The following is a 13648-nucleotide window of genomic DNA, read 5'->3' as shown; positions in this document are numbered from 1 at the left end:
CAGTGTTCAAGGCCAGGTTGGATGGCACTTGGAGCAACTTGGCCTGGTGGAAGGTGTCCCTGCCTGTGGCAGAGGGGTTGGAACTGGATGAGCTTTAAGGTCCCTTCCAACACAAACCAGTTTGGGGTTCTATGAAACTGTTTTTATTTGCCAAGAAGGGATAGTTGTGCTTCCATGCTACTGTTTGGGGGTTTGGCTGGTGTTTTCTTTCCTTTAAACATCTGTATAGTAAGTATTAACGGCTTAACTTTTACCAGTTCTTCACCTTTAATATGAATGCATGTAGTTTGTGTGTTACCAACATTTTGCTAAGAGAACGTAACAAACTGGAAACATTTTTTCCCCTTGTTGTGAATTAATGTGGAACTCCTCACTCAACCATGCTAGATATGATAGTAAACGTGTTCTAGTACTATAACGAGATAGAGCTGTTTTCATTTGTGAAGAGATGAAGCTGGTATTTATAAGCCATCTTTGAGAGATGCAGCTTTACAGTTCTGGGTAGTAGAGGCTCCTACTTGACAGAGATGAAACTATTTCAATCTGCTATTTTAATGCTCAGAGCTTCAAATCATGGCACAAATTCTGCCTTCTTTGAATCTCAGTATAAGTATGGATATATTGCTTCTCATGTGTACATTTTCCTGAGGGTGTATTTCATTTCTGGATATTGTTTTCTTCTTTCCCTCTCCCTAAGATATAATTGACCCAGCTATCCTGCGCCCGGGTCGACTGGATAGAACACTGTATGTGGGTTTGCCACCACCTGAAGATCGACTTGCTATTTTAAAGACCATCACCAAAGTGAGTTTTTGGAAATAAATCCTTATCTCAAAGCTTGGTGGAATGATTTAAGACAAAGTAAAATTTACAGGGAATTGCAGGATCCTGTCTCATGAAACACTTGCAGATATTACATGAGGTCATAAAAAGAAACCATCAGTTACATCTGCTGTTAAAATTGCTCTGGGCTGATAAATCTTGAGTAAAGCAAACCTGGTTAACATAGAAGCTGCTGCCTTAATAGGTACAGTTTGAACAGGTTTAATGAAAAGATTCCTATCTGTGTGAGTAATGGGCCTAGAAGCGTTGTGCAGACTTTTTTGGGGGGGTTCCGCACATTCAACCAGGATGATTCACAACCTCCAGCTGAATTTGCTCAACAGCAATTGTGCTACTTAATTGCCTTTAGGATTAAAGGAATCTTGTGATGATAAAGGCTGTAGGTCAAAGTAAATGTGAAAATGTAAAATATCGTGGCTCCTCCCTGGGGTTAATGGCACATTCTGCCGCTTTGGAGATGTGGATTATAGAATTCCAAGGAAGAAGTTCTTTACTGTAAGGATGGTGAGGTACTGGAATGGGTTGCCCAAGCAAGCTGTGAATGCTCCATCCCTGGCAGTGTTCAAAACCAGGTTGGATGGAGTCTTGGGTGGCATGCTTTAGTGGAAGGTGTCCCTGCCCATGGCAGGGGGGTTGGAACTGGATGAGCTTTAAGGTCTTTTCCAACACAAACCATTCTGTAATTGTCTAAGTATTACAGCAGTAATCAAAGCCTTTAAAAAAGAACATGGAAATCATTATGAATTACTTCGATATTTTCTACTTCCAGTAGGTCAGCAGCATTGGTTGTTAAAAGCAGGTATTCTGTCCAATTTTATGGGTGTTTTTGTGAGCTGCAGAGGAGACCAAGTCTTTGCTCTAAGGAAAGCTGGCACTGTACTATGAAGAGTGTGGCAAAAATTACTTAGGAACTTTGTAAAAAAGATAATTCAGACTCATGTAAGCATAAAGTTGTGGTATAGGCAATACTTAATCCCATAGGAGAATTCACAAAGTGAGACACTCATTCAAGCATGTCCCTTCATGCCAAAATAGTTGTTCCAACAGTCAGACTCTTGTTACAGTTCAGGATGTTAGACTTGCTTTCATTTGTACTTCATGGAGGAAAAAGAAGTATGCCCCTATTTGCTGCTAGCTCTAAATCAGTGTATTGTTTCTATGTATTATGAAAATATTTCAGTTAAAGCTTCTTACAACCCTCTTCTTAAAGATGGTATGTCTTGTAAAAGACCAAAAGAGAATCTGAGTGTAACATCCCTGAATCATTTTTCAAACATACCATAAGAAATGATGGTTTTTATTTTACCACATTTCTTTTTAAAGGTAACTCAATGTGTTCTTTAAAAAGTGGGTTTATATGATTGTTCTGCCTTAAGAGAAACAACCCTGTTCTTCTGGATAGAAGTGGGTTGTAAAGGTCAGTCCATCACTAGACTGTCTAAACAGAGCAGAAAGCTTCTGGTACAGACTGTGCTCTGGTGTATAACATGCAGGTCTTGCTTTCCCTAATTTTTGCTGGAGAATCTTTGGAGGTTTGTAGGATCTCAGGTGCTCTCACTGTAATCAGAGATGTGGGGAAGTAGTGCAGCAAAGCTTGGTGCAAGACTGCCTGGGAGAGGAAGGAGGCATTAAACAAAACTGGTTTCTTTCATTCTCTCATCAATTTCACCTGCTCATACTCTCACAGTCACATACAGTCACCAAGGTACATGCATCTATGTGGGTAAGGCCAGGATCACTTGTGTGCTATACTGAGGGTAAGGAACTCTGTGTTGAGTCCTCACTCATCTCTTGGCTCCCTCTTGACTGGCAGTTACAAATAGTTGCTAGAAGTGTTTTCTAGATTCCCTTTAAGAACCAAACAGTTCAAATTGTGCTTACTTCAGCTGCCATAAATCTTGGGCGAGGTTGCTGAGAAGCGTCTTTGCTCCCTCCTCCTGGTAATGACACTGGCTCCAGTCTGAATGATGGGATCACACCAAGAGGAGTGGCCCATGGGATGTGGTAACCTTGTCGTTATCCTGTTACCAGAGCGTATTTCTGCTGACAGACCATCTTTACTGTGGCCTTATCTGAACATGTGCCTTCTTGTGATACAGGCAACACATTGCATAGTGTTTACCAGCTTGGTTCCTATGCATCCTGTCGTTGGTTATCAGGGCATGTTATTTTTGGAACGCCAGATACTTGCATGCATACTGAATTCATACCGGTCTTAATTTGATTACAGATCTCTGTAGTGATTGACACGTCAAGTCTTTGACCAATTATTTTTCCTCAGCTCTTAATTAAGAGGCCAGCAGAAATGAGATAAAACACTCTCTGAATGAATCTTTGTGTGTTTCTATGTCCATCCCATGAGGAGGCTGAGGCTGTTCTCCCTTTACTACTTCTGCAGTCACCAGAGTTCTCATAAAGCTAGGCAAAGGTTTCTTATTGCTAGCGTTAAGAACAAGACATAGGTTGTTATTTTCTTTAAAAAGGTATAGGAGTTATCTACAATAACAGCATGGAATATGGGGAGAGAAAAATACATAAAATTAATTGAAATACCTTGGGTTTGGTCAGATTTCATCCATGCATTCTAGGTAAGAAAATTTGAGTACAGGAACACTTGCTTAAATATGTGCTCAGGGCTAGATGAACCCAAATGTTTGGTGCAGATGTGATGGTGACCATATGCATTCCCAGAAATCCCTGAGGAATACATGCACAGGATGTGGAGACTGAGAATCGTTGCAGCGGGAAAACATGGATGCTTACAAAGGCAGCACTGAGGAGTGGAGAAGGGAGTAAAGGGGAGGAATAGGTTGTAAGGCACCTAGCCTAAATGTGGGTTGAAGCCTTGTTGTGAAATGAGAGAGCTGTATTTCAGTTAACTTGTACAAATCAGGCATTTTCAAATTGCATATTAATTATGCAAGAGAAGCAGGTCTTCACATGTTTAAAGTTACTAGTGTTAGTTACGTTCCTGGAAGCTTGTATCAAGCTTCTCTGGTGCAGGTACTACCCAGCTTGTCTCCAAAGAAGGCAGATGAAACCCCTCAGACAATGCCCAACATATGTTTGGTACTCAAAGCAAGTTCTCTTTAGCAAAGGTGGTGTCTGGCTCCCGGTCTTGTACCATTACTACAGTATCCCATATCAAATTGCACGAGGCATCGTTGCTTCCAGGTTAAAGTCAAGATGTTGAAACATTTCAAGATGTTTCAAAATCAAGCTGTTCCTTTGTCTCCTTTGGTTTGGTTTCCTCCCCCTCTTTTCTGACTAGTATTCTGCCAAAGATTCATTCAGGATTGTTCCCACAGTCAGCAATCAGTAAGAACTGCAAGAACCTGTAATTGTTCTGCTGTCTGTTACATATTCCAGGGGTTTAACTTGCCAGTTGCTATACATCTTGTGTTTCTTCCTTCTTGGAGGTATTGTAGGCAGGTAGTAGCTCACCTGAAGAAGTCAGAAAACAATTACATGAATTTGTGCATTTCTGTCAACTGATTTTGTGGCAGAAATGTATCAATTGTATCAAAAAGTGTCCTTTCCTGTCTAAACTCAGGTGGTGTTTGATATTGTAGACATCTGGAATCTCTACTACCATGATACTACTTAACTGTTGTCTAAGGGTAATGGATCTCCACGCTTACTGCGTCTGACAACTTAGGTGGCTAGTTTCAACAAATAATTTATAATGTTGGTCAATAGTTTTTGCTGTTGGAGATGCAAAAATAATAACTTCTGGGATTTTTGTGGAGCAAGCAGTAATGATATAGAAGGGTAGTGTCAGTCTACAGGACTGTCTGCAGTATGTGTAAGCTTTCATGAAACCCAGAATGGAGAACTTCTATGTTTGAAAATATAGGTGTAGAAATAAAAGATGAACTAGTTCAGTCTTCACGGTGATAAGACTAAATCTGCATGCTTGTTGCTTAGGTGTTTGATTTCAACACACAGTAAAACTAGAAGTTCAGCTAAGCAATGCTGTTGATGTAACCAGTTCCATAAGGCCCGTTTCCACCCAGAACAGTGTCAGTGTTGCTTTGCCCTGTGACAGGCTGGCCATCGTTTTCTTAGGGAAAATCTAATTTGGTGGTGGGGAGTTTAAAATTTAGCATTATTTAATATTTCATAATGAAATGTTTTTAAGGCTGCTTGTCCTTCTTGTGGGTTTGAGATTAAAAGCATTCATATATGTGGATATTTCAGGGGTTGTTTCAGAGCCCTGTATGATTTCTGATACATGAAACTTGATAATTTTGAGGATAGCACGTGTAAAAAATAGTGCTTTCTTACCTTCCTCTTCTTCTTATCTCATCCCTTCAGGATGGCACCCGGCCTCCACTAGATACTGATGTAAGCCTTGAAGAAATTGCTTACAGTCAACATTGTGATTGTTATACGTGAGTAGCTTCTAGTTTTACTTCAGTATTTAATATGCAGTGCCAAAGGTCTTCTGATGTGTACTAATGTGTGTTATGTCACTATTATTATGATGTCTTGTCTTTCAGGGTTCATAAACCTTCTCCCTTAACACTACTTCTCTTGCTTTCAGTTAGGCTTTTTCCCAAGGAGTCTGTAGGAGTGTATGGATCCTGAAGTGCCTTTCACCTGGAATAGTCCTCTTCATGTTGTAAATACAAATCAGCAGAGGCCTCTTGGTTTTACCTGGCTTTATTTTCTTATCTTGCATAATGTGAGGATAAAAGAGCCCTCTAAGTTGTGGACCCATATACAGTGATGATGGAAAGCAAATTGGTTTAACAACCATAACCAGCTCCTGTCACAGAGTTGAAAGCAATGTGCTTGATGAATCAGGGAGGGCCTATTTCAACTTGTGCTTTGGGAATACCAAGGCATGTGTTTTAGGAAAGCTCAATAGCTGTATCTATCAGAATAATGTGTAGTTGCATTCTACAAAACTTCAAAAGGCTTTAATCTATTAAATGACTTATTAATAGTTAATGATTTTCTGGAGCTCCCAGAAGTTAAAGTTGCTTGTCACAACATTACTTTTGAATTTAAGAAATGGAGCCTATCATCAATAATGATTTCTAGTTTGTCATTGTTTGACACTTGGGAAAGATCAGTACCTTTTCTTTCTCTGCCCCTTTCACTCACTGTCATTTGGGGGGTGTTTGGTTGTGGGGAGTTTTCTGTTTGGGATTTATGGTGGGTTTTGATTGGTTTGGGAATTTTTTCTTTGGTTTTATGTTTGGGGTTTGTTGTTGGGGGTTGGTTGGGGGGTTTGGCTTCATTATTTTAATACAGCAGCGTTTCTGGCACCCACAAATGAAGCGTGGGGAGTTAACTGAGAATTGTCTTTAGTTCAGTGACTTGCACCGGTTTAAAGGCTTGTGGAAAGTTGAACAGCTGGAAACTAGAAGCAAATCTTTAGAATGATTGATCTGACCCTGCTTTCTTGATACTGTTTATGAGCATATGAACTGTTGATGCAGCTTTGAGCAAGGCAACTCCCTTTTGTAAGAATGGCTGATTCCATTTGAATCTTTCATAAGCTTGATAGGAAAACAAAATGTATCATGTTCTCACTAAATGGCACAGTATTGATCAATCCTTCAGCATTTTTAAGGCTGCTAAATGGGGGTTTTGTTGCTTCCCTTGCTTCCCATTTATTTGATCTTAATCTATGGTTAGGATCTGGAGGATGTCACTCCATAATGAAGGCTGCAGTGCTGCATAGCCCTTCTGCCTCTTTCCAGTGTTCTGAAGATTATTCTTCATGACAGCACAACCAGTCTCTTACCATGATCTGTAGTGTTTTGCCTTTCTGTGTGCTATCAGCAAAAGACAAGAGGGTTTATCCTACAATAACCTATTCTGTTTGTATCTGTAGGGGAGCAGACCTTTCCGCTCTAGTGCGTGAGGCTTCAGTTTGTGCCTTAAGACAGGAAATGGCCCTGCAGAATACTCAAAGCAAGAAAGGTAAGCAAGCTTTACAGAAATCTTAACTGAATATGGAGAAGTTAAATGGACTATAAAGTATTTAAGGTCGTTCAAGACAAGCACAAAGGCTGATCCAAACAGAAATTGTCAGATTTGTTTCAAGAACACATTAGCATCTTTGAAGTAGTTGCAGGGGAGAGTATAGGAAAAAATGGATATGCTGCAGGTTCAGCTTATTTTCTTCCTAAAAGAACTGAGCCTTGTAACCTTAAAGAAAGCTTTGTTAAATTGTAGTAGTATAATAGTGTGACTATATATAACATTTTTAACTGCAGACATACTGATCATATGCCTTTGACATGCAATTGTGTTGTTTAACTGAATACTTGCATCTAGTGTAATGGTGCTTGGAAAATCTGAGTGCCATGTTTCATCTTAGGTGTTGAGCTCATCAGGAGCTCTTGCCAGGACTTTAACAGGGAATTATAAATAGTTTAAAGTACAATGTCTGTCTTCTCCATATCTCTCTGCAATTTTAAGTTGCATTTTCCTGGGTTTTATTTTTTTTTTCTATACAGATAGGAAAATGTAATTGGAAATTGAAGCTCTTGGATATAAAATGTGCATCTAGAATTGTTTTTCCAGTAATTTTGCTTGTTATTTTACCTTTAAGTCAAAATGCAAAGCTAAGATGGAATTGTGACTTTTCACATTACGTCCTCAGAAAACTTACTAGACATCAGAGGCATAATGAAAGCCTAAGAACCATGCTGGAATTTTGATGGCTTTGATTCATTCTGTTTGATCTAGTAGATATCCGGTCTCATCTGGTTTTTAACAGCAGTAGGTTAACAGAGCAGACTGTTTGCATTTCTTGTTTTGAGGGAACTAGTGTGTTGGTTTAGAGGGCGGGGGGGGAGGGGAAGAAACAAACTAGGACACCCTTCATGGTTGTGTCCCTTGGATACCCATTCTGTTTACTCTAGATGATAAAAGCCTCTGATATGAGACAGAAATTTCTGAGTTCATCTGGGTTGTTTTACAAGCAGGCTTTAATCAATCAGAGATATTCATCACTTGAATTCAGCGTCCACAATTATGATTGCAGCCTGGGCACTTACTGTATGGATGTGTAGGCAGTCAGCAAGTCCGTAATAGACACCCAGCTTGATCTGTATGTTTATAGCAGCTGCCTGTTTGGGATGTCCTTGGGTTTGGATTTCCAAGCTGTCAGCCCTGGCTGGTGGTTTTGTTCATTTATATCTTCAAAAGGGTAGTATGTGTACACAGACTGGAGAATTTCTTCCTCCAGTGTTCCCACAAGTGCCTCCCCTCCCATCCTCTGTGCATGACTGTAGATGGGTGATGTGTGTCCTTATCAGTCAGTAGTTTGGAATCACCTGTCTGAGATCAGTGCTGCTACTTTCTGTTCTGTAGAAACTGTGGCAACTTCCTGGTTATACCTGGTGTTCTCCCTCTAGATCAGTTCAGGGTTGTGGGGTGTTTTTAATTCTCGGCAGTGGTTTGCTTGAAGCAACTTGTTAATAGTGAAATGGAAATGTATCCTTTTTGTGATATTTTTCACAAGAATCCATAAATTCTACATCCAACTTGAACAGCTGCAGGACAGTTGATGATGTGAGTCACTGCAGTCTGGGAGATTCCAGATATTGCAGCTTGGTGTAAAATGGGGGGAAATCCTAACAACAGACTTTCAGTTTAGAGTCGTGCTGGTGTTTCTCATCACTGGTCCAGCATCTCACTGCTCAGAAGAGACCAGTATCACTTGAAAAACTGGAGTTTCCACTCCCAGCTCCCTTCCCCAAACCACTGATCAACGTGCTGTATAAAACAGATTTTAGCACCATGCCAGAGCAGGACCCTACTCTGCTTGTTCCCTATCCTGAAGAGTGACCATTAATCCTTATAGTCTATTTCATACTCCTTAATCATCTTTTAGTCCATCAAAGGATAGATCCTACAGCCCCTTGGAGTTTACCAGTCCTTTAGTGGCTGTAACAAGTTACATGATTTATCCAGCAGTTCTGCAGTTTCACAGACAAGTTCCTTCAGGACCTTTGGATGAATGCCATTTGGTCCTGCTGACTTATTCTTAACCTCATACCTGTCCCATTATTAGTTTAATACTTCCTGCATATTATTTCAAATAGATGTAGTTACAAAGAACATGTAGGGTATGAGGAGCTCTTAACACTTCCAGCTGCGAAGACAAATGCAGAAAATCCACTGATCTTCTAAACTATGACCTTACCCCAGACCAGCCTTTTTGGATATTATAAGATATCCGGTGACCCCACATCACCTGCATATTCTATAAAGCTGATCTTAAGAAGGAGTATATGAGTCTTCTTGGTAAAGCAGTTAAGAGCGAATGTGGTTTAACAACTGAGATTAAAGTTTTGTATCTTTGCAGTTGAATTTGAAAAGCAAGATCTGGTCCTTGTTTGATACTTTCAAATTAAGAGGCAAGGGAACCAACTATCCTCCTTCACTCACCTATGTAAATAGCTAGAAAAAAGCAATTTCATATTTGGTTAAGTTTAAGTTATACCTGTTCATATACTTCATTATTTTATCATTAATTAATCAATATAAATTGTTTTAACTGATAAAACTCATACCTACTTACTCAGACTAAATGGTTTTGTCATCAGAAATCAAGGCAAACTGTTTAAAGCAAGACAACAAAGTACAGATTACTGACAGCTGTATTCTCCACTGGATCAAGCCTTGTGCCTATTTTTATCACACAATAAGCATGAAGTAGCCTAACTTACTTTCAATAAGAGGTAAAACTACTTTACCTAGCAGTAGATAAAAGTGTTTATGCCTAGCCATAGCTATCAGCAGTTTCACCTTGACCTTTTCTGATAACTGTGTCCTTAGGGATACCAATCATCCTAGTTGCTGAATGCTGTTTATACCTTTCCTCCCTCCCTATAGCTGACGCTGTATCTTGTTTCACAATTTGATTAAGAAGTTACAGGCTTAAAAACAAAACTGAAAGCAGAATTAAATTCTTACAGCTTTATTTTATTATTTTTGGAGTTTTGATGACTCAGTCTTAATTTGGCTTCTGTGAAAGACCCACATTGAACTTTCTTACTGTAAGTAGGGTTTCCTTGGGAAAATAAGTTCAAATGATGATATTTTTAATCTACACCTTGATACTGGTATAACTTTACACAGTAATGGGAATCTTGAATAAGAGCTTCAGAGAACTAAGACAAGAAAGAGCAGTAAGGATGTGAGTTTAGTTAATGAACTTTAACCTTCATCTTTACTTTTCAAGCAGGTAGTCATAATTGTAGACTGTTTGCTGTTCTGGTTTATACCTTAAATAAGTGCTTATTTAATTTAGTGTTTTCCATTCACTGCACAGTTTTTTGTTAGAACAATCTGCTGATACAACTCAGACAAATATATTAGTGAGGAGTCCTGACAGTTTCTTCATGTCAGCACACCCCACTTCACATTACAGAGCTAGTGGCAGTACACAGCTGTGCAAACAAAATCATCGTAAGGAAATGCATTTAAAATGCACCGGGTTGAAAGACATACTTTCTATATGTTTATCACATCTAATACCTGAGTATAATACTAGGATTGCAATGAATCTGTATAGTAATGATATCTTGGGATTCCTAAGTCTAAACAAGGCACTTGCATGTGAGAGAAGATTCTGTGATTTGAGGTGTGCATATGTTTTAGCATACTAAAGAAAAACCCAAAAAAAACTGCTCAGAAGGTTATGATTAGGAATAATTAATGCAGCAATCCACAGTAAGGTCAAAAAGGCAATTTGCATAAACTTAAACAGAGTTGTAGAAGTGAAAGCTTGCATCACTTCTGGGTAATGCCAGTACTATAAAGTCAATTTATTAAGGAATTGAATATCCTGTAGTAAAGCTGGAATGATAAAATGTTTTCTAGGTACTTACTCAATAGCATTCTGTATGGAAGTTTAATAATAAGTATGTGTAGAAAATAGACTCCAGAACTGGAAGCAGCAGGATTTGAGGCAGTCACTTCCAGAAGGGCTGAGGGACTTGAATTCTAACGGGATTTCTTGCAAGCTGCAGTTAAGTCCGATCTTTAAAAATTAAACTCTCAGCCTGCAGGTAAAAACTTAGGGAAATACCTAAGAACTTTCTGAAACAAGCATTCTTTGGCTCAAGGTGCAGGGGCTAGAGGGATTAAGATCTTGTCTAAAATCATAAACAGGAGGCTATGTAAAATTGTAAGAGTTCAGGTGGTCTTAACACTGCTGAATTTGATCTCATCCAACTGACTAGCACATGCAGTTGGCTAGGTTCCAGGAATGCTGCCCTGAAATGCACACAATAATAGCTTGATTGTCACTTGGCTGCAGTTTTAACACATTATTATCCTCTGTTCTCTAAGGAGAAATCAAGATTTCCCATAAACACTTTGAGGAAGCTTTTAAGAAAGTGAAATCTTCAGTATCAAAAAAGGTAAGAGAAGCTTTAGGTATGCAGGACTCCTTACTCCTCTGGGAAGGATACTCTTTACACTGGAACTTGGTGGGAATAGTAAAGGTTGCAGTATACTTGCATGTATTTCAAACTGACACTACCTGTTCCTGCATTAAACAAACCTAATGCTCTTTATATGGTCAGAAATTGAAGTCTCTCCTTTCAGCTGCAGATGATGCCTTGCATGTAGACAGATTATCATGCTATCGAAGTTGTATTTTAGTATGGCACCTTGGACTTCTCATTGACATTCCTGGATTAACTATTGACCTGGACCTAACCTCTTAGCTGCGGAATATTAAGCTAAAAGCCAAGGCCTTTAGAGTGCTCCACATCTTGCCATCACCTTTCCCCCCCCCCCCTAGATGAATGTGACACCCAAAGATGCTCATTTTTATTACTGTGCAAAAAATCACTTTGAGATAGGACATAAAAGATAAGTGTTTTATCAGTCTTTTCATTGTTTGCATTTGTCAAGGAAGTTTGTTTTAAAAGTTTCTTTATGACCTGTTCTTTTCAGTGACTGAAAGGAAAGCTGTTCAATCATCTCAATTACCAGAACTGAGAAGTTAATATATATAGGAATTGTTACTGCTGTAGAGCTCGCCAGGATCCACCTCTGTGTTGCCAGGAGTGTACTGTAGCCAAAATAAACTAATACAGTCACTTTGAACATTAGCAAGAGAGAAGTTAACTAGTTAACACTTTCCTTTCATTGTTATTGTATGTTGATGGTCATTAACCTTTTCTGAAAGTTAGAAGTGATCTTTGGCACCAAGGCCCTTTAAAGATGGTATTTGTGGTTTTCTTCCCCTTTACTAATCACTAAGCAAACAGCTAAGAAGAAACAGCCACAAAAACTTAAGAGATGTTTTAATGACAACTTAGGACATATTCCTTCTGATTAAAAATGAACCAGAAATACAATTCTGCATCTCAAAGGCAGCTTAAATATCACATCTCAGAGCCCTGTATTTCAGTTACAGCCCTCTGAAGAATCTTCAGTTAGATATTCTGAAGGACAGTATATTCATCTGCCATTTCCACATGCTACTTCCTACTTGCTAGACAGATTCAGTCTGACAAAAAACTCTCCCTATACACCTTCCTATGAACACTGGAAGGTAAAAGCTGCATCTCACTTATTTAGTACATCTAACTTTTATTTTCCTTCCTGTACATACCTCTTGAGTTCTGTTAGCATGCTTTTGGTTTCACCAGTTTACTCAAGACAAAACAAAATAGTTTGTTCTTAATGTTATGGACAGGCATCACATTCTGAAGTCAGTTATTTCAGTGCAAGTTAACATCTTTAAGTATTCTGTTGCTCACAGTTGTCATTTAAAGTGCCTATTGAAAAGTATGAAGGAACAGTTAGGTTAGATTATCAAAAGAAGATCCTGTCAGTTCACTTTGGCAAAACTAAATTAGGGAGTAAGGTGTCAATTCTTTCCCCGGGAAAGAAGCAGTATCTTAGTGAAGCTGTAATTCTGAACCTAACGTGGCAATATTAAGTATAAGAGCTCTTGCCAGAGGCATTATTAATTACACATCATTGGTGACCGTCACTGGAGAACATCATTTATGAGCCAGGGTAGTGGGGTTTTGCCATATTTAGGTTTTTGATGCAAGTGTTTTATAATACATCTAAGTGGGTCATACAGCCGGTTTGTTTCACTTTAAATAACATGTATGAAGTCACTTTTATACAGTGCATGATATTTTACCATTGTCTAAAGCTTATTTTTCTTCTTGGCACTGCTAGGACCAAATCATGTATGAAGAACTACGTCAGTCACTGTGCAGGTGATACATTTGGACAATCCCCAAGAAGCTTACTCTGCATTGGTGGAGAGTTTGGCAATACCTGTGCCTGATTTCAAGAGACAGGTTGGAAAGAAACTGTGCTAGATCTCTCTGAACTTTTTTAACTGTACCTGGAAAAAGGTTGTAATGCCCTACTGCTCTAAATCATCTTTAACTATTTCCAGATTAAAAAATAGAACACACTTCCTGCTTATCATGTTTTGAGAAATTAATGTTTTTAGTGTTAAAAAGCTAATACCACTCCTATATTTGGTGCCCTTAATCAGGAAGCCCTCAGAGGCAGACAACATTCCAGTGTTTACACTGCTCAAATAGGTGTTTTCAACCATAAATGAAAATAGCCAAGGTTGCAGGAAGGAAAAATCACTGGGAGGACAGATCTGGGCAATCAGACTGGGAAAGTTCTGCACTCTGTGTTAGTGTAACATGAATCATGCCTTTTACAGACACACTGGCACATTATGACTGGGTCGGCAGGTTTCCTGGAGCTTCCAACAGCTTCCTTCACCTTAACAAAAGAACTATCCACAGATGGCAAAATGTCCTAAAGTTACCTAAGAGAG

General features: G+C 39.0%; 1 protein-coding gene across 1 annotated transcript in view; it reads left to right on the top strand.

Moving 5' to 3' along the window:
* The window catches only part of NVL (nuclear VCP like), a 41644-nt gene extending 28377 nt beyond the window's left edge, over positions 1-13267 (top strand). Inside the window, exons 19-23 of the mRNA XM_013129752.3 lie at positions 698-804; positions 5161-5237; positions 6692-6780; positions 11167-11237; positions 13024-13267. Coding sequence (XP_012985206.3) covers positions 698-804; positions 5161-5237; positions 6692-6780; positions 11167-11237; positions 13024-13068 — 389 coding nt within the window. The 3' untranslated portion in view covers positions 13069-13267. The remainder of the gene's footprint in view (positions 1-697; positions 805-5160; positions 5238-6691; positions 6781-11166; positions 11238-13023) is intronic.
* The last annotated feature ends 381 nt before the right edge of the window (positions 13268-13648 follow it).

Source organism: Melopsittacus undulatus, chromosome 3, assembly GCF_012275295.1.
Source record: "Melopsittacus undulatus isolate bMelUnd1 chromosome 3, bMelUnd1.mat.Z, whole genome shotgun sequence".
Classification (NCBI taxonomy): Eukaryota; Metazoa; Chordata; class Aves; order Psittaciformes; family Psittaculidae; genus Melopsittacus; species Melopsittacus undulatus.
Note: the sequence above shows the minus strand (reverse complement) of the source record. Positions and strands in the feature narration are given on the sequence as shown.